The following is a 27,947-nucleotide window of genomic DNA, read 5'->3' as shown; positions in this document are numbered from 1 at the left end:
ATGCTCAGCCAATCTAGTCGCTGTTTCAGCGACGGCAACATTCACACTGAGATAGACAAGACTAACAGGTAAGTCCACTAGGGAATTGCACACCACCGTGGAGGTGCTGGATTAATATTTTCATGCAAAAAAGATCCTGATAATCCGCACACTCTTAATGAACCAAGTTCAATGTTTTAATTCAAAAAAGTGACACATGCCATTCCATAGACCAACGATTAGTTTCGGGGCCCCGTGGGGTCCCCTTTGTCAAGGTAACAATTGTGTTATGTTACCTTGACAAAGGGGACCACACGGGGCCCCGAAACAAATGGCATGTGTCACTTTTTTTAATTAAAACATTGAACTTGGTTCATTAAGAGTGTGCGGATTATCAGGATCTTTTTTGTAAGACTAACAGGTAGGAGCGAACTAATGGCAACCGCTGCTATAGTTTGTCCTCAAGAACAAGGCTAGAAGGAATACTACCAGTCACCAACGTGGTGCTGGCAGGATCTAACTATCAGGATCAGAAGGACTTCACTGACCCCTGCAGGTCAGCAAACGTCCAGCAGACATGACAATACAGAGCAAGGCATTATACATTTACAATAACAACTTTCACAGCATAGACCCAACAACAACTCAGAGAGCTGAACGCTATGTCGGGTGGGGTCTGAAATGGGAGGCAGACGTTTATGCTGGCATCAGCCAATGGATGCAGGTATGCAAATTCCAACACAGCTGAATGGTAATCATTCAATCCTGAGTTGGTTTGATTACCATTTGCTAGCTGAAAGACTAATATAACAAATGCATACAGTACTATGCAACAACATGCATGCAGGAAATCCAGGGCTATCTGACTGGAGCTCAACTGCAGCAAACCATAGGAGGAATCCTGACAGCCTCCTGAACTGCTCTGAACTGCAGAGTGATTGCAAATGACAATAAGACTCACTGCAAATGCACAACCAAATGCAAGCAGACAAGTCAGAACTGCCCAGTTGCAGCTCCACTGAAAGCGACAGAAGATGCTTAAAGAGACTCCGTAACAAAAATTGCATCCTGTTTTTTATCATCCTACAAGTTCCAAAAGCTATTCTAATGTGTTCTGGCTTACTGCAGCACTTTGTACTATCACAGTCTCTGTAATAAATCAATGTATCTTTCCCTTGTCAGACTTGTCAGCCTGTGTCTGGAAGGCTGCCAAGTTCTTCAGTGTTGTGGTTCTGCTATGCACTCCCCCCTCAGGGGGGAAAGAAACACACAAATGATCTCTTGAGATTCAAAAGGAATGCTGTATACAGCCTGCTTGTGTATGGATGTATTTTCTATGTGTGGACATACTGTACATCAACCTACTTCCTGTTTTGGTGGCCATTTTGTTTGTTTATAAACAAACTTTTTAAAACTGTTTTTAACCACTTTTAATGCGGCGGGGAGCGGCGAAATTGTGACAGAGGGTAATAGGAGATGTCCCCTAACGCACTGGTATGTTTACTTTTGTGCGATTTTAACAATACAGATTCTCTTTAAGGAGAGATCCTGACAAGTCATTAAAGGTATCACTGGAATCATCGTTTGTTGGTTTGATGTCTGCAAATATTCCCCTTCTCTCTTTGCTTCTCCAACAGTCTATGGATATCATTCTCATGCATTACCTGCTCATATGCAAGGCTGCAGGACTTCTCCAGAGCAGCCTCTATTCTTGAAATGCTTGTTTATCCTCGCTTACCCCCGATCTTCTGTACCCTAGACCACTTCTCTAAATAGACATGCCACTGTCTTCCATCTAGTGCGCTCTTATTCCCCTCCTCTTAGAATGTAAGTCAGTTTGGCAGGGCCTTCTTCCATCATGTTTACTACTCGCTCTAACAACTTTACCTCATCTGCTGACTCCGCGAAGGTCAGTAAATTCGCAGATAACACAACTATCATGGGCCTTCTGGACAGCAACAGAGAGCATGCTTACTGCAGCAATACTGAGAGAATCTGCAAGTGGTGCATGGACAACAAACTCATCCTCAACATTATTATTACCAGTATTATTATTTAGTATTTATATACCGCCATTATCTTCTGCAGCGCTGCACACAGTTTTGTCTTGTAACTGTCCCTCAGAGGGGCTTACAATTTCATTCCTACTATAGTCATATGTGTAGGTACTGGTGAAAAAAGCTGATTCTGATCCTCTGTCTTGTAACAGGAGACAAGTCTCGGCAACACTGTATAATTTTGTAATCATACTTACCAACCCATCTATGGTCCCTCTGAATAAGGGACAGTTGGGAGCTATGTTGTAACGCAGGGGTAGGGAACCTATGGCTCGGGAGCCAGATGTGGCTCTTTTGATGGCTACATGTGGCTCACAGACAAATCAGTAGGGTTTGATTCACTAAGCTACACTGCTCAAGCAGCGCAGCTTAGTGTAGCAGCACAAGTAACATTTTCAAAGTAGTGCACGCTACTACTGTAGCGTGCACTACTACCTTACTCACGCTTCCCCCCAAAACGAACAGGGGCTCCAACTGTCCCGCTCTGGACCCTGTCAGGTCCAGTGACTTTGTAGAATGAGATCCTCGCACTTCGATTGGCCCAATAAATTGGGCCAAAGTGCAGGGATCTTGTCCTACAAAATGAATCAACCCCCAAGTCAGAAAGCTAATTGTACAAGCTGTAAGTTATATTTCTCCTGACTGGCTCTCGGGAAATGACTGATGTTGCTGAAACCCAAGAGAAGCTGAAGACGTGTCTGACACTTCTGCTGCCTGGCAGATCAACTGTATACACATCACCATGGCACTTCTGCTGCCTGGCGGATCATCTGTATAGGGACATGAGCCCTCCTGTCCCAGTTTGAAACATATTGTATGGCTCTCACGGACTTAGATTTTAATATGTGGTGTTTATGGCTCTCTCAACCAAAAAAGTTCCTGACCCCTGATCCTCTAATTATTGTACAGCGTCGCATACTATGTTAGCCCTTTATAAATAGGGATAATAATATAGTATGAGCTATTTGCTCATGGTGAACCAGAACTCATTGGAGTGTGTGAGGGGCTACAATGGTCCTAAAAGCCCCCTTACTAAAATGCTAAGAAAAACAAAAGTTTGCTTTCTTAAAACAGAAAGAATTTGCGATAATTCAGGTTGGAGTTAATTTGCATATATTCAGCAGTGATGCACTGGGAGACATCTCAAGCTCACTCCAACCTAAATTATCGCAAATTCTTTCTGTTTTAAAGAACAACTGTAGTGAGAGGTATACGGAGGCTGCCATATTTATTCCCTTATAAGCAATACCAGTTACCTGGCTTTTCTGGTGATCTTCTGCCTCTAATGCTTTTAGCCATAGACCCTAAACAAGCATGCAGCAGATCAGATGTTTCTGTAATTACTGTCAGATCTGGCAAGATTAGCTGCATGCTTGTTTCTGGTGTTATTCAGACACTACTACAGCCATATAGATCAGCAGGGCTGCCAGGCAACTGGTATTGTTTAAAAGGAAATAAATATAACAGCCTCCATATTCTTCTCACTACAGGTGTCCTTTAAGAAAGCAAACTTGTTTTTCTTATCAAAACCAACATTGATAAATTAGTTCCTTAAATATAACGTCAAAAATCAAACTAGTGGTACTTGGTCCTTTGATGAACAGTTCTAATAAAGATATTTAAAAAAAAAATCACTGATATTTAACCACTACATTTTAGATTTTTTTTTCCTTAATCAGCTTCCCTTTGATTTGTTCAATTGAATACGAGGACCAGGACAACTCTTCTTCCAATGTGGTCCAGAGAATACAAAACATTGGACACCTTTCTTTGGTCCGACTCTACAATTCTGAATCCAGACGGCTGTATCTACTGCTTATGCCTAGAAATCTCAGGCCATGATTCCTCTAATTTTTTTTCCTCCTGTGAATAAGGGACTGCCTTTAGAACTGCCTTAGCCAAAGAAGCAAAATCTATAGCTTTAGTATTTGTATGTACACTCGGTAGTAAAAACTATCAGAATCGATCAGTAATAGAGATAACGCACAAAACAACATAGCTGAAGCACAGCACTGCTGGGACAACTGTTATTACCCCAGAAACAGGCAAGTGACGAGTCAGCTTACCCAGAGGGTCCTGGGTGATATTTTCTGCTCAGTCGCGCTGCAGGCGGAAATACTGTGAGGTCACTTTGAGCGTGACGCAGCGGCAGTATGGTCGGTCAAGTGCTCGGAGCGCGTTACCAGCAACTGGCAAAGAACTGGTGAGGAGAACTTGCAAATTGCAATAAAACAGTAACCTGAGTCCATCTAATATCTATCTCTCTCTCTCCGTAATTCTGTAGGACTGTTATCGCTCAGTTTCTCACGAAGAGTTATAATAGAACACCTTGATTTACAGATGCTAATAACAGCTTGCTTGCCTCATTATAATAAGAAAACACCTGTGTTCCAAAATTTCATAGCATACAAATGCTACTGAGCATGTGCAAAGTCATGCATGCCATACATACTCCTGGTTGAGGCTAAACAGGGCCATGGGCAAAGTAACTGATTTGGGCCCAGCCATCATTCCTCCCTTCTGGAACAGATACAATACAATAACGTTTCTATAGTGCTTTTCTCCCATAGGACTCAAAGTGCTTAGGCTCTCTCAGATTCAGTACTTGGTAGTAGGATGAAGTATTCACACAAGTTATATTTCTGCAAATGCCAAACTGAACAGGTGGGTTCTCAGTCTAGATTTAAACCATGTCTAGGGATGGAGCTGTCCTGATCTGCTGAGGTAAGGAGTTCCAAAACGTAGGAGCAGCATGACAGAAGGCTCTGGGACCAAAAGTTTCCAAGTGGACTCTGGGTATAACTAGTAGGGCTGCTGAAATCCGATCCGGATGCTACTCTGATAGTAGCTATCCGGATTTCTCCCAGTAATGCTTTGCGGCCTGGGCGGGGGGTTTAACTTGCCTATCATGATGTCTTCTTGGCCCGTCCCTCGGCGCCTCCCACGATGCGCTCCAATCCGGCGTCACGTGACTAAAAACACTTCCTCCTTATGGGATGAAGGCTGCAAAGCATTACTGGGAGAAATCCTGATAGCTACTATCCGAGTAGCATCCGGATTGGATTTGAGCAGCCCTACTAACTAGATTAGAACCTGTGGATCTGAGATTACAGGGATTGCTACGCAGCTGTAACATTTCTTTCATGTATCCAGGACCCAGATTATTTAGTGATTTTAAATGTCAGAAGGCCGATCTTGAATAGGACCCTTCTATATATAGGTAGATGGTGAAGGGAGTGCAGGACTGGCGTTATGTGGCAGTGACGGGGTTGGTTAACGGTCTGGCAGCAGTATTCTGTATCAGCTCTAGGCGATACAAGTCCTTCTTTGGAAGGCCAGTGTAAAAAGCATTGCAGTAGTCCAGTCTGGATGTAATGAAGGCATGAACTAATGTTGGTAGATCTTCTGGGGGGATGAGGTGCTTGATTTTTGCGATGTTCTTCAGGTGAAAATAGGATGATTTCACCACAGCAGAGATGTGAGTTCTGAAGTTTAAATCCCCATCAATTATTACTCCCAGGCTACGCACATGATAATAATGGCAGTATTTGTATTTGTATGATCAGAGGTGTGTAGATCCGTGCCTCCTATTCCCAGTGGTGAAGACTGCAAGTTAAGTTGTTTTGTTGTCATGCGCTACCCTCCGATCAGGAGGACTTCAGTTTTGTCTGCATTTAGTTTCAGCCAGTTGTCACTCAGCCATTGCTGTAGTTCGCTTAAAGTGGACCCGAATTAAAAATACACGATTTCAGAAATAAATTTATTTTCTAACTTATAATAATAAATAGCAGCATTTTTTCAGCTGCATGATGACAATTGTAAAATATTTTACATTAATTGGAGGAACCCCTCCCTTCCTTAAATATTGCCGGGACAGAATCCAGCAGACTGGTGGAGGAGATAAAACAAAACACAGGCTGTTACTGATGATATCACAGGGGAGGTGATTTCAGCTTGTGTGAGATTTCACATAGACGACGCCCCTGTGAGGGAAGGTAGCTGATGACAAACACACCCATGATCTAAAACCTCCTACTAAGCTCAGAGGTAATGGCTGCCACCTGTATAAGGGTGAAAAGCATGCACTGAAATGATCATAGGCTTGAAGGAGTGTTTATCTTTGTATGTTTCAGAGTGGTGCAACTAAATATTTTGAACTAAAAAAAAATGTTTGTATCTGTACAAAAAATTCTGTCACCCGCGTCTTCAGTTGGTTATCAAATTACTTTATTGTGCATTCCAAAACCATGGTTTTGGAATGCACAATAAAGTAATTTGTTTGATAACCAACTGAAGACGCGGGTGACATAGAATTTTTTTGTACAGATATAATGGTTTAGAGCACCTTAAGGCTAGTACACACTAGCAATTTTGATTGACCATTGATTGCTCAATTTTACCACCTCCATGTAGTATGAGGGCCAAACAGATTTTCAATTCTATGCAGATTATACAGGTAAATGGTCATACTACATGGAGGTGGTAAAATTGAGCAATCATTGGTCAATCAAAATTGCTAGTGTGTACTAGCCTTTAGCGTCTGCTCTAATTTGAGTCTATTTGGTATCTACCCAGCATGGCCGCTCACAACACAAATAAATAAAAAAAAATGTTTGGTTTGGGTCCGCTTTAAGCAGGCATTTATAGTTGGAGTTGGGTCTGGCTGTACTGGGCTGTAGTCAACCTGCATCTCTGTATAAGGCCCAGTGCACACCAAAACGCTAGCGGTTTTGGGTGCGGAGTGCAGATATTTGGGGCAGTGCACACCGAGCGGATTTGGATGCGATCCGCTGGCCGCATCCGCCTGTTAATCCGCATGGCTACTGTATATGAATGGGCTGGTGCACACCGGCGGTTTGAGTTTTTTTGCAAACCGTAAACGTGTAGCAGTTAATCCGCGTAGCCACGCGGATTAACAGGCGGATGCGGCCGGCGGATCCGCTCAGTGTGCACTGGGCCAGAGTAATGTTTCATACGACTGATGGCTTTAGTTAGGATGGATAATTAAACATTGGTGTCAGGCATGCGATTACATTTAGCAGTGAAGGAGAATTAAACAGGGTGGAAGGTTAAGGTGGCCCCACAGACTATACAATATAATCATCAAATTTTACAGCAATTCTATATAAACGATCATTTCTACAGAAAAATCGTTTTTTGTTTTTTTTTTTTATTTGTTTGGTATTTGTGAGTGAAAGTTCCAATTGGATTTCCCATTTTTTTTGAGGTTCAGGAAAGAGTTTTTGAGGCAGGGAAGTTAGTTAAGGTGCCCATTAACATCACTATCATGGTAACGATGATCTGATCCAATGATTGTGATTGGAAAGAAATAACCATTGGGCCCCATCAAGGGAATAAGAAATATAATAAAGAAAAAAATCAATCTGCAACATGGATCAATAAATCATTTGTATGTTTTCGATTTGTGCTATATAAACACTATCCAATTGGATAGATCGGAAGGTTGATAATTTGCTAAAATTATATTGTTAATGATGCCCATTAAGAATACAATCTTGATAGTACAAGCTTACCACCACTATTTAGTATAAGGGACTACCTAAAGAATCCATTCAATATATATTCACTCATTTTTCTACTACATATATCTGGTAGTCAAGATTGTATCATTTATAGATGGGCACCTATGGGCATTGAGATGAAGATTACGTTGGGGGGAGAGAAGGTTAAGGTTCCCATAAATGTTAACATCTTAGGGAATTATCGCATCTGGTATGATAATTGGGATCGGCTTGGTTGAAATAAGAGGGTGCTGGTGGTGCCAGTGGAGAACAAACAATATTTTTGATTGGATTATTTATCTGTTCTGCAATTCTATCTTAAATCAGATTGGTTATATTTTTTTAATTCCATCTATGGGATAGATCAGTGATTTGCAAACTTGGCTCTCCAGCTGTTAAGGAACTACAAGTCCCACAATGCATTTGCCTTTATGAATCATGACTGTAGCTATCAGACTCCCGCAATGCATTGTGGGACTTGTAGTTCCTTAAAGCGGATCCAAGATAAAAAACTAACTATAACAAGTAACTTGTCTATAGCTTATCTAAAGTTCAGATGGCTTACACAGCAAATATAGCTGCAAACAGCTTTAATAGAATATGATCATTTCTTCCTGTGATACAATGACAGCAGCCATGTTGTTTGTAAACATTATACAGAGGCAGGCTTATCTGCATCTTGAGCAAAAAAAAACTAATTCCCCCCCCCCCCTCGCCTCTGAAATCTCTGGCTAGTAATACCTCCCCTTCCTCCTGCCCAGACTGAGCTCCCATGAGCCCTTGCTACTGTCTGAAAATCAGGGCTGTGGAGTCGGTCCAAAAATCCTCCGACTCCTTAGTTTAGGATTCCACCGACTCCTCGACTCTGGCTCCTCTAATTTGCATATTACAATCTTGTTGATTGAAAGTATGTAACATGAAATTCGTCTCTAACTGCCAACACTTAGGAATTTTACAAGACAACTGAAGTGAGGATATGTAGGCAATGGGAAGCCTCCCCGAGGCGCTCCTGGATAGTGCTGTATAGCATGAACTAATTCCCGCAGGGCAACCGCTTCGCGGTATTGGTTTTTGACCCTGCAAAGTTTGGCATGCGAAAGCAGATGCATTTCTGCGTGAGCATGTCTCATGGTAAGCCATTTTTAGCCAGATTTGCACAGCTAGACTTGAAAGGGTTAAGCTTGGTGTAGAGCACGCATACATTTTCTTGTGATTGAGCATACTATATTTATTCCCTTTAAACTAAAACTAGTCCTTGGTAAGAGTACTTGTAAACCGGAACAAAGAACATCTATCAGGCCCTAGGCAATGTAAGTGTGGGTACATGTAAGAATGATGTGCAGGTACTCTGCAGGGGAATGAGGAGATTCTTCCTCTATTACACATTCTTCATGCACAATCTGAACCAGGTTTATGGGTGATAGACAACACCTCTGTGTTCAATGTGCACAACATTCTCAGTGGATTCCCTGCAGCTCTGTGGGGAGTGCATATGTAGAGTATAGTACTACTGTGTAACAAAGTAAACCTGAGACAGATGAAATTTAAAGTTTTATGCATACCTTGGGCTTCCTCCAGCCGCCTTCAGGATAATCAGTCCCTCGTTGTCCTCCTTCACCACCTGGATCTTCTGCTATGAGTCCAGGTACTTGAGCGAGTCGGGCGTAGTGCGCATGCACACACTCCGCCGCCAGGAGTGTACTACACCTGCGCAGCACTATTGCGCAGGTGCAGAACGCTCCTGGCTGTGGAAGCGGCATGCGGCCGGACTGCGCTGACTGGCTGAATTACCAGGACTCATAGCAGAAGATACAGGTGGTGGACAGTGAGGGACTGATTGGCCTGAAGGGGGCTGGAGGAAGCCCCAGGTATGTATAAAACTTTACTTTTCATCCGTCTCAGGTACCCTTTAATTTGTAGTCACCAAACCAAATTTTAACATATCAAATGATTTGATTTCATGAGCAAAGGGAGTGCATACATTTGCATAAATCAGCATCAATGCAGAATTATTTCCATCTCATTGACCATCTCTATTAGTGACACAGCTACACATCAGGCTTTATTCTTACAGCATAGATGTTATTTAGTATATATAAGATTCCTGTGTACACATCGTATATACAGTCACAATCAGATATGTATATCTGACCTTAAAAATACAGGAACTGCTTTATTGAAGCAGCACAAGTAACTCATTTTGATTGGTTTATTTCATTTTTGTGGACTAAGCACAGCTATTACTGTATATATACATTATTTTTAATGACTATTATCTGAGAAATAGAACATTTTATCATATTTTCTATTTTAATTACAGTTACAAATTCATTAGGAGTCGGAGTCGGTGCATTTTTTCCTGACTCCGACTCCAGGCACCCAAAATTGCTCCGACTCCACAGCCCTGCTGAAAATGCCTTGACTCTCTGAAAACCTGTGGGCGTGGGTTGTTTAGTTTATAGGGAATTAGAGTATTAAAACAAAAACAAAAAAGTATTTGGCTTGAGGAATGCCCTATAAACAATAGGAAAGGCACACAATTATGTAATAAGTAAAAGTTCATCTCGGATCCACTTTAACAACTGGAGAGCCAAGTTTGCAGATCACTGGGATAGATCAATGATTTATGATCTTTTCCTTTCTATCACAATTAGGTATGGTTCCTAGGAAAGCACTACGTTAGGCAAGTAGGTCAAGATTAGGCATGGGAAAGGAATTTTATTGAAGTGTACTTTATAATTTCTAAACCCTTTAATGCAAAGCGCTATCTTCCCCCTCAGACTTAACTAATGCAGTGTGATTGGCTGAAGCCTTTTTCCCTCTCCCACACCTCTGTTCCACTCTGATTGGCCAATATTTCTCATGCTGAGACTATGCACTTTCTATCAGGGCTGTGGAGTCGTACAAAAATCATCCGACTCAGACTCCTCAGTTTATGAAACCACTGCGACTCCAGGTACCCAAAATTGCTTCGACTCCGACTCCACAGCCCTGCTTTCTATTGCAGAGCTGGGTGGGAGTGCCTGAAGACTGGAACGAGGGCGGGTAATGCATACACAATCAGGCAGAGGAGAGTAAGGGAGGAAATGTCATCAGGATTGGCTTCAAAATAGACGCAGTTAACCACTTGAGGACCGTGGGCTTTACCCCCCCCCCCCCCCCCCCCCTTAAGGACCAGGCACTTTTTTTCCATTCAGACCACTGCAGCTTTCACAGTTTATTGCTCGCTCATACAACCTACCACCTAAATGAATTTTGGCTCCTTTTCTTGTCACTAATAAAGCTTTCTTTTGGTGCTATTTGATTGCTGCTGCGATTTTTACTTTTTATTATATTCATCAAAAAAGACATGAATTTTGTCAAAAAAATGTTTTTTTTTTTACTTTCTGTGCTGACATTTTTCAAATAAAGTAAAATTTCTGTATACATGCAGCGCGAAAAATGTGGACAAACATGTTTTTGATTAAAAAAAAAACCCATTCAGCCTATATTTATTGGTTTGGGTAAAAGTTATAGCGTTTACAAACTAAGGTGGAAAAAGTGAATTTTCCCATTTTCCAGCATCTTTGACTTTTCTGAGCACCTGACATGTTTCATGAGGGGCTAGAATTCCAGGATAGTATAAATACCCCCCAAATGACCCCATTTTGGAAAGAAGACGTCCCAAAGTATTCACTGAGAGGCATAGTGAGTTCATAGAAGATATTATTTTTTTTGTCACAAGTATGCGGAAAATGACACTTTGACAAAAAAAAAAGTTTCCATTTCTTCTAACTTGCAACAAAAAAAAAATCTGCCACGGACTCACCATGCCCCTCTCTGAATACCTTGAAGTGTCTACTTTCCAAAATGGGGTCATTTGTGGGGTGTGTTCACTGTCCTGACATTTTGGGGGTGCTAAATTGTAAGCACCCCTGTAAAGCCTAAAGGTGCTCATTGGACTTTGGGCCCCTTAGCGCAGTTAGGCTGCAAAAAAGTGCCACACATGTGGTATTGCCGTACTCAGGAGAAGTAGTATAATGTGTTTTGGGGTGTATTTTTACACATACCCATGCTGGGTGGGAGAAATATCTCTGTAAATGACAAATGTTTTTTTTTTTTTTTTTTTTTACACACTATTGTCCATTTACAGAGATATTTCTCCCACCCAGCATGGGTATGTGTAAAAAATACACCCCAAAACACATTATACTACTTTTCCTGAGTACGGCGGTACCACATGTGTGACACTTTTTTGCAGCCTAGGTGCGCTAAGGGGCCCAACGTCCTATTCACAGGTCATTTTGAGGCATTTGTTTTCTAGACTACTCCTCACGGTTTAGGGCCCCTAAAATGCCAGGGCAGTATAGGAACCCCACAAGTGACCCCATTTTAGAAAGAAGACACCCCAAGGTATTCCGTTAGGTGTATGGTGAGTTCATAGAAGATTTAATTTTTTGTCACAAGTTAGTGAAAAATGACACTTTGTGAAAAAAAAACAATAAAAATCAATTTCCACTAACTTTTGACAAAAAAATAAAATCTTCTTCTATGCACTCATCATACACCTAACAGAATACCTTGGGGTGTCTTTTTTTTCTAAAATGGGGTCACTTGTGGGGTTCCTATACCGCCCTGGCATTTTACGGGCCCAAAACCATGAGTAGTCTGGAAACCAAATGTCTCAAAATGACTGTTCAGGGGTATAAGCATCTGCAAATTTTGATGACAGGTGGTCTATGAGGGGGTGAATTTTGTGGAACCAGTCATAATCAGGGTAGCCTTTTAGATGACAGGTTGTATTGGGCCTGATCTGATGGATAGGAGTGCTAGGGGGGTGACAGGAGGTGATTGATGGGTGTCTCAGGGGGTGGTTAGAGGGGAAAATAGATGCAATCAATGCACTGAGGAGGTGATCGGAAGGGGGTCTGAGGGGGATCTGAGGGTTTGGCCGAGTGATCAGGAGCCCACACGGGGCAAATTAGGTCCTGATCTGATGGGTAGGTGTGCTAGGGGGTGACAGGAGGTGATTGATGGGTGTCTCAAGGTGTGATTAGAGGGGGGAATAGATGCAAGCAATGCACTGGCGAGGTGATCAGGGCTGGGGTCTGAGGGCATTCTGAGGGTGTGTGCGGGTGATTGAGTGCCCTAGGGGCAGATAGGGGTCTAATCTGATAGGTAGCAGTGACAGGGGGTGATTGATGGGTAATTAGTGGGTGTTTAGGGTAGAGAACAGATGTAAACAATGCACTTGGGAGGTGATCTGACGTCGGATCTGCGGGCGATCTTTTGGTGTGGGTGGGTGATCAGATTGCCCGCAAGGGGCAGGTTAGGGGCTGATGGGTGGCACAGTGTTCTCCCCAGAAATTATTTCCAGCCGGGTGGCATGAAATAGTAGCCGGGTGGGGCAAGATGAGAAAATGCAGGGCCGGTGCTTCTCTGCACAAGTCTGCTTACAGTGTAGGAGGAGGTGAGTTGATAACAGCCGGGTGGTCACCAAAACTAGCCGGGTGCTCCGGGGGAGAACACTGTGGCAGTGACAGGGGGTGATTGGTGATCAGGGGGATAGATGCATACAGTACACGGGGGGGGGGGGGGGGGTCTGGGGAGAATCTGAGGGGTGGGGGGGGGTGAGCAGGGGGCAGCTTAGGGCATAAAAAAAAATAGCGTTGACAGATAGTGACAGGGAGTGATTGATGGGTGATTAGGGGGGTGATTGGGTGCAAACAGGGGTCTGGGTAGTGGGCAGGGGGGGGGGGGGTCTGAGGGGTGCTGTGGGCGATCAGGGGGTGGGGGGGGGGGGGGGATCGGTGTGCTTGGGTGTGACATAGGGTGGCTGCAGCCTGCCCTGGTGGTCCCTCGGACACTGGGACCACCAGGGCAGGAGGCAGCCTGTATAATACTTTGTATACAATACAAAGTGTATTATACATTTTGTATGCGGCGATCCGGGTGCTAGTAACCTGCCGGCGCTTCCGAACTCCACTTCCCGGCCGCCAATTGTATATACGGCGGTCGGGAAGTGGTGAAGATGGAGAATACTATTTTTTTTTTTTTTTTTACTATAGAAAAAACACTAAAATCTAAACATGGATAGTGCAATACATATGTTATGGAAGTAGAGCAAGTATTTACTTATATATTTTTTTTTTCCTGAGATAGTATTGCTGACAGCTCCTCTTTAAAGGGATACCGTAGGGGGGTCCGGGGAAAATGAGTTGAACTTACCCGGGGCTTCTAATGGTCCCCCGCAGACATCCTGTGTTGGCGCAGCCACTCACCGATGCTCCGGCCCCGCCTCCGGTTTACTTCTGGAATTTCAGACTTTAAAGTCTGAAAACCACTGCGCCTGCATTGCCGTGTCCTCGATCCTGCTGATGTCATCAAGAGCGCACAGCGCAGGCCCAGTATGGTCTGTGTCTGCGCAATACACTCCTGGTGACATCAGCATGAGTGAGGACATGGCAGTGCAGGCGCAGTGGTTTTCTGACTTTAAAGTCAGAAATTCCAGAAGTGAACTGGAGGCGGGGCCGGAGCATCGGTGAGTGGCTGCGCCAACACAGGATGTCTGCGGGGGACCATTAGAAGCCCCGGGTAAGTTCAGCTTGCTTGAGACCTGGTCTCAAATACTTTTGAAATTGTTTTATTACTGGTGCTGTGACTTTGTCACAGCACTATCGCCCCCCCCCCCCCCCCCCAATCCAGAGCCTCCTGTGGCCCCGTTCTGGTGTCAGTTATGAGTGGGGAGGAAGTGGCAGTTCTCCCTCCCCCTGCGCGTTAACTCCACCCCCTTCACTTGCAGCTTTGCTGTGTGCAGGCTTGTGTTAATTGAGGTTGGAAGGATATCCAACCTCCATTATCACAAGCCTGCACACAGCGCAACTCTGCTGTGTGCAGTGAATCATAAAGTGGAACTAAAGTGGCAGGTGGAGAGGGCGAAATTATAGATGCACAAAGGGGAGATTACGAATGATCAAAACGGGAGCCACAGGGAGCACTGGAGGGGGACGGTGGTGCTGTGACTTAAGGTGGGTACACACATCAGATAAAAGTCTTTGGAAAATGAAAGATCACGGACCAATTTTTAACCCTTCCATGTAGTATGAGAGCCATGCTTACACAGTCTAGGCTATTGAGCTGAACTCCCCATCAGATAAAAATCTTTGCAAGATGCTGTACACAAAGATACTCTACACATGCAGCAGATCAGTATCTGCAAAAGATCAGTTCCTGCAAAAGATCCGTTCAAGCAAAATGCATTCAAAGTCTATGATATCTGCAGATCTCATACCTTGTTTAACAGACATTCATCTGCAGATCAGAACATTATCTGCCGATCTGAAGATCCATCCTTGTGGATCTAATCTACAGATAATTGTCCGTTAAACAAGGTGTGTATGAGATCTGCAGATATCATAGACTATGAATGCATTTTGCAGGAACGGATCTTTTGCAGGAACTGATCTTTTGCAGATACTGATCTGCTGCATGTGTAGAGTATCTTTGTGTACAGCATCTTGCAAAGATTTTTATCTGATGGGGAGTTCAGCTCAATAGCCTAGACTGTGTAAGCATGGCTCTCATACTACATGGAAGGGGGTAAAATTGGTCTGTGATCTTTCATTTTCCAAAGACTTTTTTATATGATGTGTGTACCCACCTGAAGTCACAGCACCAATAATAACACACTATTCAAAGTTTAAGGGGGGGGGGGGGGACTGGGTCAGGGGTACTTTAAGACAGATTTGTGTACTAGGGGGGCCATAGCTGGGGGTACTCTGAGCAGTGGTGACAGCACCTCTGTACAGGGTACAGAACACACATTACCTGAGATGGCTAGGAAGATGAGCACTGCCAGTACTCTACCAGCAGCAGCTCAGCCATGCCCCAGTGTCTCTCACAGTCCTTTGTGACGTGTAGTGGCTAGCAACACACACACACACACACACACACACACACACACACACACACACACACACACACACACACACACACACACACACACACACACACACACACACACACACACACACACACACACACACACACACACACACACGTAGCCATCCTGCATCCTCCCAGGCTGTATTCACACGTTGTACATTCCCCTCTCCTCTGTGCTAAATGTATTCTAGTACTGTACTGAAGATTTGCTTATGGCGTCTATACACTCATTTCCTCTGTTGCAGACTATTCAGCTTCTGTTAGCAGCAATGTGGTGCACAAACCCCAGAGAAGATAAAAGCAGCATTTTGGCTGCTGGCTGCGGAAAGCTGCAGTGCGATCACAGGTGTTATTTACTCAAAACCCTTTTTTATTATTATTATGGATTTATAAAGCGCCAACATATTCCGTGGCGCTGTACAAAGTAAGAAACAAACATGGGGTACATAATAATAGTGACAAAATACAAAGCATGATACAAAAGCAAATTATAGAATTGGTAATGACAGTGATAAAATTAACATGATGAATAAAATGTATGATGGTTACCAAGACACAAAAAGGGGAGAGAACCCTGCACTTGCGGGCTTACAATCTAAAGGGAATGGGGGGAGGAAACAAGAGGATGGCCATTGATGTATCACACAGCCTACCCATACAGACCCCCCTGCTCCTGCCAGGCCCCAGGAAACTGCCTTTATTGCCTTTTGGAAAATCCAGCCATAACAACCTTGTAATAACCAGTATGAACCTTCCTGCAGACTTTTTTTATTTTTTGGATGGTCTTGTTATATACTTCCAGAATCCCCCTCCCCTTTCATCCATTTAATCCAGCCCCTAAAGTGTTGGATTAAAAAGATAAGCAAATAATTTAAAGGTTTTATATATCAGAGATGGAAAGTGTTCGAATTCCAGCCAGGTCAACATCTAAAAGGAGTTTGTATGTTTCTCCCCGACTGATGCATGCATGCATGCATGCATGCATTACATGATACATACATAGACATATGACTATGATGTGGATTAGATTGTAAGCCCCTCTGAGGGACAGTTAGTGACAAGACAATGTATACTCTGTACAGCACTGCTTAATATGTCGACGCTATAGCGCTTCAATGTAAGGTATTAAAACGCTCAGCAAAACCTAAACTGAGCGGTTTTGCTAGCATTTTGCGCTTCAGCACACTGTAACAAAATGAAAAATAATTCACAGGACCAATCAGGATAAAAACGCAAAATGCTACGCAACCGCTGAGCAAACAAATACAATGTTGCAAAACGCGACCGAAAACGCGCATGAATCCGCTTGCAAACCGCTCAGACAAAACGCTAGCGGTAGCGTTTCGCGTTTGCTGATTTCAGTGGGTTCCAGGCCTAAGGCCTCGCTTTAGGGCCGCACAACTCGCCACACAAGTATTCCCCCCCCCCCCCCCCCCCTTTCTGCCCACCAACAGAGCTTTTAATTGGTGGGCTGTGATCGTTCCCAGGATGTTTTATTTATTTATTTTTATATAAATATTTCTTTTTTTTTCAACAATAATGTGCTGGAAGACTGATGAGGTGCACGCATGATCTCCTGCAAAACCCTGCCCAAGGACTGCATGCCAATTGCCGTGGAGTGGTCCTTGGGCTGCCGCCACGTTCACGCCAATCGACGTGGAACTGTCGGCATAGGGATAAGGGGTGGCTTTAAATCGTCAAAAATGTATTAATAGCAGAAACAAAATGTATAAATTGGTTCAAAGCTGTGGACAAAGGCTTGAATAAGGGCAAAAACTTTTTATATTGGTATGAGGCTGATGATATTTAATGCCATAACCCTTTCTCAGCCTATATTGCATCCACTCTGCTTATAGCTAAACTTGTGAACTCGGAATTTACAATGCCTCTGTGATAGTCTGAGTCCCAATTATGTGAGTATTGTGTAAACAAGTAGTCTTACCTCACCTAACAACCTCTCACCCCATTTAGATGTCCTGTTTCACTTAAAATGGACCCAAATTAAAAATACAAGATTTCAGAAATAAAATCCATTTTCTAAATTACAATAAATAGCAGCCTTCTTTCAGCTGCATGATAATAAAAAATATTTTACATTTATTGGAGCAACCCCTCCCTTCCTTTCATACAGAATCCGGCAGACTGGTGGAGTAGGAGGTGTCCGGCAAAGGAGGAATTGCTAATGCCACCCAGTATTCTCCCCAGGCTTTTTTAGCCGGGTGCTTCACCCGGCTAGTTTTGATGAGCACCCGGTTCACTTCCTATTCTGCTGTAAGCAGAGTTGCGCACAGAAGCACCTGCCCTGTTGTCAGAATTCTAGCGGTTTATTTATGCAGGAAAATCGGTCATATGTACCGGTGTCAAACCAGTCCTACGAGGGCCGAGATCCTCACACATTTTTGATACAGCTCAAATGAACTGATGGGTCTGAATCAGGAAAGGTGTGGTCCATCAGGTAGAACACATTCCTTTCTTTCTCAGTCCATCCTAAACACTGGCATGGATCTGGCCCTCCAGGCCTGGAGTTTGACACATGTGTACAAGACGTGTATCTACTGACTCGTGACTTAGATGAAGTCACAGAGGACGTAGATATTCTGCAGTGGTGGATAAAGTGGTTAAAATATTATTCTGGGACATCTCGGCATATTCCAGGCAGTGAAACTCCTAAATAGATTTTAGTTTAGAAGCTAAAACATTTTTGGGTTAGAAGCATCTTTCAAATGTCAAGCTTATAGATAAGAGTTCTGTGTGAACACTACTATAATTACATATAATTTTAATACTTTGAAATACATTTAAATGCTGGATTCTGCCAGTAAAAGTTTCAAAACACTTTAGATGTGTTCCACATGGATGTTTGGGTTAGGAGGTGTTATCAAAAATTCTGGAATGTCAATAGAACTTTACAAGGTTTTTTTTTTTTTCTATTGTCCCATATTTAGGACAATTATGCCACCTGGCGGCTTCATGGTCTTATAATTACTATTATTAATACAGCTTATTTACATGATTTAATAGTAATTCAGTGCTAAGCGAGCACCCACGGAGTGGAAGTCTGATGTGCTTTGACCTGCAGTGCCTCTGCACAAGTAGGCACTTCAACCAACTTATCCTCCAATCAAGTCAGCACCATCAGTAGTAGAAATAGCTCTTTATTATTAAAGTCATGCTGAGGGGATGATGATCTTACTACTTTAATAATAAAGAGCTATTTCTACTACTGATGGTCATGATTTAATAGTGACATCTGCCGGTTGAACTTATTAAATATTTGTTCATAATAGAACATTAAGATTTTTAAGAAACAATTATATGATTAATTGTTTTTAGGAAGAATTATATAGTAAGCTTTCTATTTAAATAAGTATAGTAGAAGCCCTGTATGTTTCAATAAGCCTTACATTGCTGAAGACTCTTAAGGTAGCCATACACTGGTCGATTTGCCATCAGATTCGACCAACAGACAGATCCCTATCTGATCGAATCTGATCAGAGAGGGATCGTATGGCTACCTTTACTGCAAACAGATTGTGAACCGATTTCAGCCTGAAACCGTTCACAATCGGTGGTGGTGCTTCATGATTGCCAACTCAGTAAAGGACCAGCCTTTAAAGTTTTGCTATCATAAATCCGGCATAGCGGGGTCTGAACCCTCTAACAGTAATTATAGATTGATGGTATACATTGAAATGAATCAGAGCACCCAGTATAGGATTTTATATAAAAAATTGTATTTGCTCATACAGCATATATACAAAATATGAACAGTTCCAAGTAGTGTTTCCTTCTAACAGTATTCCATCTTATCAAGGCTTTATAGCCAAGCGATCACCAATCTTCTTCTAAGCACATTCAATAAAAGCATATAATACTTGTGTTATGTAGAAGAAGATCAAAAGTAGTCTCATCTGCCCCAAAAGCTGTGTATCTAGTAGCTGTGTAAAACTTGTAATCTTCTTAAAATGGCATAAAAAATAGCTTCTTAAAAAAAAAAAAAACTTCTTGCCAACATCTTAACAGAACTTAAAGAGAATCTGTATTGTTAAAATCGCACAAAAGTAAACATACCAGTGTGTTAGGGGACATCTCCTATTACCCTCTGTCACAATTCCGCTGCTCCCCGCTGCATTAAAAGTAGTCAAAAACCGTTTTAAAAAGTTTGTTTATAAACAAACAAAATGGCCACCAAAACAGGAAGTAGATTGATGTACAGTATGTCCACACATAGACAATGCATCCATACACAAGCGGGCTGTATACAGTTTTCCTTTTGAATCTCAAAAGATCATTTGTGTGTTTACCTTCTGTCCCCTGCTTCTCTCATGCACTGAAGTGACAGGCTTCCTGCAGACAGCTCTGCCTGTGTTTGTAATTCCTCAGTATGTGTCAGCCAGCTACTTTCACAGCCTAAAGGCCCATACACGCGTCGGATTTTAGCGAACGACCCGTCGTTTGAACGTTCCGTCGTTCGGACGTTTTCGCGTCGAATCCGACGTGTGTACAGACTATCGTTCGGGTCATAAGACTGGTTACCAACGATCCGCCGGGCGGATCGCTGGTAACCAGTCTTATCACCCGAACGATAGTCTGTACACACGTCGGATTCGACGCGAAAACGTCCGAACGACGGAACGTTCAAACGACGGGTCGTTCGCTAAAATCCGACGCGTGTATGGGCCTTAACAGAGGTTTTTTATCCAGCTCTCTTCTATCACTGATAAGATAGCAGAGACGCTGCTGGCTTATACACACACACACACACACACACACACACACACACACACACACACACACACACACACACACACACACACACACACACACACACACACACACACACACACACACACACACACACACACACACACACACACACACACACACACACACACACACACACACACACACACACACACACACACACACACACACACACACACACACACACACGTGCATAGAGGGGCCTGGAGACTGCATAAACAGACCAGCACGGAAGAGTTGGCAGCCTTCCAGACACAGGCTGACAAGTCTGACAGGGGAAAGATCCATTGATTCATTACAGAGACAGTTATAGTAGAAAGTGCTGCTGTAAGGCAAAGCACATTAGAACAGCTTTAAGAACTTGTAGGATGGTAGAAAAAACATTGTAATTTTTGGTACAGAGTCTCTTTAAGGTCGCATAACGTGCTCCTAATGCAGCGCATTGAAAGACGAAGGCCTCTTTTACACTTAACCTCCTGAGCGGTCTGGACGAGCTCAGCTCGTCCATCACCGCCGGAGGCTGCCGCTCAGGCCCTGCTGGGCCGATTTTTATCAAATAAAGTGCAGCACACGCAGCCGGCACTTTGCCAGCCGCGTGTGCTGCCTGATCGCCGCCGCTCTGCGGCGATTTGCCGCGAGCAGCGGCGAAAGAGGGCCCCCCTAGCCGCCTGAGCCCTGCGCAGCCGGAACAAAAAGTTCCGGCCAGCGCTAAGGGCTGGATCGGAGGCGGCTGACGTCAGGACGTCGGCTGACGTCGATGACGTCACTCCGCTCGTCGCTATGGCGACGATATAAGCAAAACAAGGAAGGCCGCTCATTGCGGCCTTCCTTGTTTATTCTGGGCGCCGGAGGCGATCGGAAGATCGCCTCCGGAGCGCCCTCTAGTGGGCTTTCATGCAGCCAACTTTCAGTTGGCTGCATGAAATAGTTTTTTTTTTATTTAAAAAAAACCCTCCCGCAGCCACCCTGGCGATTTAATCAGAACGCCAGGGTGGTTAATCAGTTGGTATGCGTTAGTGCACGTTGGTACGCGTTTTTTCCATATAGGGGTGCATTGGGAAGAAGATTTCAGTTAAAATGCAAAATGACCATACACAGGTCATACTTGCCTCCCGTGTAGTCTACTCCTCAATCTTTCTCCTCTCCTGTGTCCCATTTGTCCACTGATCAATGGAATTCTCCGTCCTCCATTTTGAAAATGGCCATTACCCATAACAGTTTTCTGGTCCGCACACAGTTAAACTGTAACATCGCCCACTTGAGCCATAGGGAAACATGGACATTACCTGGTACATCAGTTTTCCTCTCAGCTATAACTGACAGCAACTGATATATTTCAGATCTGACAAAATATTGTCAGAACTGGAAGGGATTATTGTCAGAAGAAAATGGTGAGCTTCTGAGAGGAACTGATGGCAAGGTAACTATGTAATGTTCATTTGAAGTTACCTCATGTGTTTATTTTAAATATTTTTTTTTACTCCGTACAGGTTCTCTTTAAGTGTGAAAGGTGCCATAGGGAAACATGGGACTTACTTTGAAAATCAGTTTTCTTTCCGTTTATAACTGAGAGCAACTGACTAAGTGTAAAAGGACCCTAACTTGGACGTTATAGTACATTCTTTAGCTCTGCATTTAGTGCACAGTTTGTCGCACAGTGATGGAACGAAAACGGCGCATGTGTTACATAAAAAAAATTACTGAGCATGTGCAACACACGCAACACCGCAGATTTATTGCTAAACGCACAGCATGCAGCACTTTCTAAATATTGCTACACATTACACACAACGCAACGTGCGCACTGTGAATGTCGCACAGACTTAGTATTGCTGTGCGTTGGCCCACGTTAAAACATTTTCTAATGTGCGACTTTAACGTCACACTGTGAAAGAGGCCTTAAAGGGGAAAAAAAAGTGAGATACTTCAGTAGCGTAAAGCCTCTATATAGCCCAGAGGCTTTTTCCATTCCCCTTGACCTCAATGTTCTAGCGCTGGGAACTTCTGAACATATTTCTCAAGCTTTGTGGAATATGTTCTCGTGGCTACGCTCCCATCTATGTATGAGCATGGCCACACTGCTCAGGTGCACAGTAGCATGGAGCCCCTTGTGCACTGCTTTTTTTTCTCTCTGCACACGCGTTTTCTGCTACTGCACAGGCATTGGCTGTGCTTGTGCAGTATGGCTGCACTGTAATTAGAGCTGTAATAAAAGCAAGACTTGATACTTACCCAGAGCGTCCTCCAGCCCCATAAGCACGTGAGTCCCTCGCCATCCTTCTGCGGTCTGCCATTCAGCCGCGATGAGCCCCAGTAATTGGCTCAGTCGCATTCTCCCACTAAGAGGAGCTGGTCCTTGTAAAATGTGTACATATTACCAGGGGTGCTGTGTAGGCCTCCTCATGCACCCAAGAAAAGGGAGCTGTATATGGGGGGGGGGGGGGGGGGAGAGATCCCCAAGCACACTGGTTGCCCAGAAGAGCCACCCACAAATGCATCCCGGGGAAGGGGAGCAGAGCAGGTGGCCCCCGCCAAGGAGAGCTATCCGCAACAGCCCCTCCAAAAGGAAAGAGTCCTTTCCTCCTGCAGACCTCATTTGTGCGGCAAAAATACATAAACTATGTGACTTAGGATCTGCATACCATAAATGGGGTATGACCAAGCAGCACTGACTTATGACTGCAGAAAAGCCTCTCTGTAAATTTAAAAGGTGTGTGTGTGACTGAAGACAGTACATATTTTACTTTTTAGTAGACATACTTTCTATCCCACAGGTAACAATGCTCTTGTATGCAATTTTAAATACATGTTTATCTCCCATTACTTGCCTCCGCTGTGATGTTCAATGTACTTGTGTTAAAGTGATTTTTCAGCTGTCTGTGTGCTTTAAAACCAGCTGTTAGGCCTAGTGCACACCCGAGCGTTTCGGCTGCGGTTTGCGATCCGGTTGCGGGTGCGGATCCGCTTGGGTAATGTATTTCAATGGGCTGGTGCACACCAGAGCGGGAGGCGGTTTGCAGAAACTCATACTCCCGGGCTGCTGCAGATTTTGGATTGCGGATGCGTTTCTGCCTCAAAACCGCAAACCGCTCTGAAAAACGGCACTTCAGAGCGGTTTGCCAGGCGGTTTTTGTTACAGTAGCTGTTCAGTAACAGCTTTACTGTGACAATACATGAAATCTACTACACCAAAACCGCAAAACGCTAGCTGAAACGCTGCAGAAAAAGAAGAAAAAGCGTTTCAAAATCTGCTAGCATTTTGCGGATCTGCTAGCGGTTTTTGGTGTGCACCAGGCCTTGGGGAGCATAAAAAACAATGTATGGGCAAAATTGGAATCTCTTCCTAATGAAACCTTTTATAAGTGACGAGAAAGTTTGTTGCTGAAATTTGTTAGTTAATTTGGTAAAAGATGCAATTCATGTTCATAACCTTTTTTTCCTTTTTCGCTAGGGCACCAACTCTTTTCACATGGTCACATGGGGAACAGTTGGAGGAGTTGGATTCATATGGGCTACAGACTGGAAGTTGATCCTTAATTATGTTCCATATATAAATGGCAAATTTAAGAAAGATGAATAAATTCTCGGAACCAGGTGGGTATTTGTATGTTTTCTATTGCTGAATTCATGGGATGTGTAATATTTAAAATTTACTGCAAAGTGGCATTTTATTTGATGCCTCACAACTGTTTGACATTGCAGCATTAATGTGACAAGCTGTCCTGGACCTATATTATACAAATGTTAAGGGTGATTTGTCACTTTGCAAGAATAGCTTCAAGAAACCTAATTAATTCACAATAGCAGTGTCCATGGAATAACATCTGTACTCTTCATCCTAGATGGATAAATTGGTTTAGAGTAGTAGTCCCCAAAGATTGCTTCCTTCGCTTACTTGGACTCCAAGGATGCCTATGTACACCTTTCACCTCACCTTGAGTCCCGTTGCTTCCTGTGGTTCACTTTCTGTTTTCAGGGAAGCCAAGGCACTTTTAATTCACTGCTCTCCCCTTTAAGTTATCTTATGCCCCCTGGCTGTTTACTGGGGTTATGGCACATTTACACAATAACTCGCTGTACTGGTGGACAATTTTGTTGCTGGTGTAGGATTAGTTTTAATGCTGTGGATGATCAGTTTGTTGATAATGGCTATCAACTAGCCCATTAAAGGACAACTGAAGTTAGAGAAATATGGAGGCTGCCATAGCCATTTCCTTTAAAGCAATACCAGTTGCCTGGCTGTCCTGCTGATCTTCTACCTCTAATACTCTTAGCCATAGACCCTGAACAAGCATGCAGCAGATCAAGTGTTTCTGACCTTATTGTCCGATCTGATTAGCTGTATGCTTGTTTCTGGTGTTGTTCAGACACTATTGCAGCCAAATAGATCAGCAGGGCTGCCAGGCAACTGGTATTGTTTAAGGAAAATAGGAAAAGGAAATAAATACTGCAGCCTCCATATATGAATCACCTGTACTGCGCCTGTGCAGTCTGCTCCGGTCCACGTGGCGGTGATTGACAGGGCCGCAGGCGCAGTACAGGCCGACTTGGAGGTCGGCCTGACGTCATCACCGGGGACCGGGATGGAGCTGCGGCGAACGGCTGCGGGGAGAGCTGCGGTGAGGGACATGCTTGGGGCTGGAGGAAGCCCCAGATAAGTAGCGCTTGTTTTATTACTTTTAGCCTGATCACTCTGAGTTTGTGTTTTTTTTTTTTTTTTTTTTTTTTTTTTTTTTTTTTGTAATTGATATGCAATATTATCCTATTCCGGACCACCACAGTTGAAATCTGGGCCCTCTTTATGGCCGCTTATTCCTGCCAGAGTGTAGATTCAAACTTCCGCTTTCAAGCACACCCAACCATGCCCATGTTCATTCCGATACGGCGACACTGCAACCCCCTCGCTTTGCTGTCACACTGATAGCAGAGCTCTGTATTTCGATCAGTAGCTATTTTAAAGTGAGACCACTTAAGTCTTATAGTGCAATTAAAGGTGCCCATACACTCGTCAGATTGGCAGCAGATAGATAAGAAATGCATCTGATGATCTATCTGATGCGTTTTAGAACATTTTTTTACCAGGATAGAATTCCAATAGATTTCAGTTTGAAATCTATTGAAATTCGATCTGATGGCATTTTTTTTGCCATCAGATTTCCATTAAGGCCAATGCAAACTGATAAGCAATCTCATCAGATCGACCTAAATTTTCCACCCTGCCAGTTCGATGGAAATCCATCGAAATCGGCCATCGATCAGTCGATTGGCCAACCGATTTGCAAACAATCGATCGGGATCGATCGGTCGGCCAGAAAATTGGCTGAGTGTATGGGCCCCTTTACAGTGATCACCGCTCATATTTGTGAAAAAAAAGTCTCTGGTCCTTAAAGCGGTATAAAACCCTGACCTAATATTCAATAAAAACATGTTTTCCTACTTTTTTTTATATGCTATGCGGTTATCATATTTGCGCATAAGTATTATTCATTTAAAAATTACAAGTTCCCAAAAGTACAGTGGTTTTTTTTTTTTTTTGGGGGGGGGGGGGGGGGAGGGTTTTTTTTTTTTTTTTTTTTTGCTTTGATAGCTGACATTGTATTAACGGTTTTTATTCATTATGTATTGAAGGCACAAATGCTTTGAGTTTGTGTCCAGGAGCTTCTCCACAGTCGGAGAATGTCACATTCCTCACTTGATACAATGAAGTAAACACAAGATATCTCCACTTTCGGATGCATCCAGAGTTCTGTGCATTGAACTTTCAAGTCCTGTGTGTTACCCTTTGAATGCTGTTCTAGTAAACAAAAAAAAAAAAAAACTGGCTGTATATAATATACTGACAAAAAAAAAAAAAAAAATATATATATATATATATATATATATATATATATATATATATATATATATATATATATATATATATATATATTTATATATATATATATTTATATATATATATATTTATATATATATAATTAATAATATTATTATTATTATTATTATTATTATTATTATGTAAAGGGTTTCATTCCGCTTTAAGGGGTCAGATACACCAAGTGAGGAAGTGGTTAAGATTTTCCCAGTGTTTACCTTCTCCCTAACACTGCATTATACCTGTTTTTCCTTTCTTTTGTCTCTACTATTAAATCTTTTATGTTTTTTTTAGCTTTTTCCCTTTTCATGTGTCTTGTGTTTATGTGTGACCAGTGAGCCCCAGCGGGAGCCGCAAAGATGTTTAGAGAGAGGGCTCAGAGCGAACTACAGCGACAGGACTTGCGGCGGGTGTTCTGTGCACAGATGCAACGTGCAGCTAAATTGATCAGGGGTGCCTTCCTCCGCTACGGGTGGCTTCAGGCAACAATTGATGGATCAATGGGGAGCTCTGGGGGTCTCCTTTATTAAAGGAAACCCCCAGATGCAGCTGCAAAGACGTGCGTTAGTGTGTTTAGACCTGATTTTTGCAGGTCTAAGCCAACACTCATGTCTGACGCAGCATGAAAAGGACATTTGGATAGGGTGTAAGGAACTCGCTCTGCGATTATATCGCCCAAACAAACTCCTTACCGCCCGGGGGGGGGTAGTGTTAAATTTAATTGGATTATGCGACTCTTCCATCGCCCAATTTAAGAACTCGCCAGTGCTTCTTGCTGGCGAGTCTAATAGGATATTTACTGGACTTCAAACATCATTGCCATATTGCTGTGGGTGTGACATCAGAAGCGGTACCTCCTCTACCCCCCCCCCCCCTCCTTCCCCCAACACTTGGGCCAAATTATTTGCTTTAACAATAGGCAGACTACCTCTTTCCATTAGTTACAGTACAGCTTTTGCTTCTCTCTAGCAGACAAAAACAATAATAGGTAAAATTGCATTTGTAAATGAATTTAAAGGTTGTTTTGTCATATGCAAAGAATTTCAGCATTTCCACATACAAGTTGCCTCATTCAATGGCTCCAGTAGCTTATGTGACATAAAAATATATTTCTGTTATAAAGTAAACTTTGAATATATTCATAATTATGGTACCTCTTTATTATCTCTCTTGACAGATTTTCAAGACAGAAGAAACCCATTTACGATAAAGATGTCTGCTGTACCAACATTTTGTGATTTTTTTTTTTTTCTTTGGATTTTTCAGTTAAATATTTATGGATTTTTCTTGCACAGCTATGATTAAAGATTAGTTATCTATATCATTTGGCTTTTGGCATTTCTTGACAAGATGAAGTATTAATGTAAATAGATTATTTAATGTAACCGAATGACACATTTTTCATATGGTCACATACAGAAATAAACTCATGGACTGCAATGAAGCACTGATCTACTAAACATGACAGATACGCTATCACACTTCTAGAGCCATGGGTTGCTGTTCCTGTATCTACCTAGATTTGTTGGTAGCCTAAATTATGTAGTGCATTTATACAATACCTGTCCTGAAGCAGCTCGCAGGGTCCATCTGTCCATCTCACCGGGTAAGCCGCATACACTTTAGCGGCGCATAGCGTTTGACGTCAGCCGCTATGCGCCTTTGTGACGTCAGAGCGCCGTCGGCTTGTATGCGAAACCCAGGGAGATGGACGGAAACCGCGTGGAGGCTGACACTGGACAGGTAATGTATAAATGCACTGCATACATTTATACATTGCGGGGGTTTCGTTGCTCGTTCGCAATTCGGCCGCCGTACCGCCGCGCACCC

The 27,947-nt window shown here is 43.0% G+C and overlaps 1 protein-coding gene across 1 annotated transcript; it reads left to right on the top strand.

Annotated features, from left to right (window-relative positions):
• Nucleotides 1–27,438, top strand: UQCR11 (ubiquinol-cytochrome c reductase, complex III subunit XI). The gene is made up of 4 exons (XM_068234416.1): nt 1–68; nt 4,107–4,239; nt 23,697–23,839; nt 27,295–27,438. The coding sequence occupies exons 1-3, from the start codon at nt 1–3 to the stop codon at nt 23,823–23,825; spliced, it is 330 nt and encodes a 109-aa protein (XP_068090517.1). The 3' UTR covers nt 23,826–23,839; nt 27,295–27,438.
• Nucleotides 27,439–27,947: the final 509 nt, after the last annotated feature.

This window comes from Hyperolius riggenbachi, chromosome 1, assembly GCF_040937935.1.
Source record: "Hyperolius riggenbachi isolate aHypRig1 chromosome 1, aHypRig1.pri, whole genome shotgun sequence".
Lineage (NCBI taxonomy): Eukaryota > Metazoa > Chordata > Amphibia > Anura > Hyperoliidae > Hyperolius > Hyperolius riggenbachi.
The sequence above is the reverse complement of the archived record's forward strand: the minus strand, read 5'-3'. Positions and strand labels throughout refer to the sequence as shown.

Coding starts and splice junctions, on each gene's coding strand:
- UQCR11 (XM_068234416.1), top strand. CDS start 1: ATGCTCAGCCAATCTAGTCGCTGTTTCAGCGACGGCAACATTCACACT. Junction 69..4,106: donor GAGATAGACAAGACTAACAG/GTAAGTCCACTA, acceptor CAGCTTACCCAG/AGGGTCCTGGGTGATATTTT. Junction 4,240..23,696: donor CAGCAACTGGCAAAGAACTG/GTGAGGAGAACT, acceptor CTTTTTCGCTAG/GGCACCAACTCTTTTCACAT.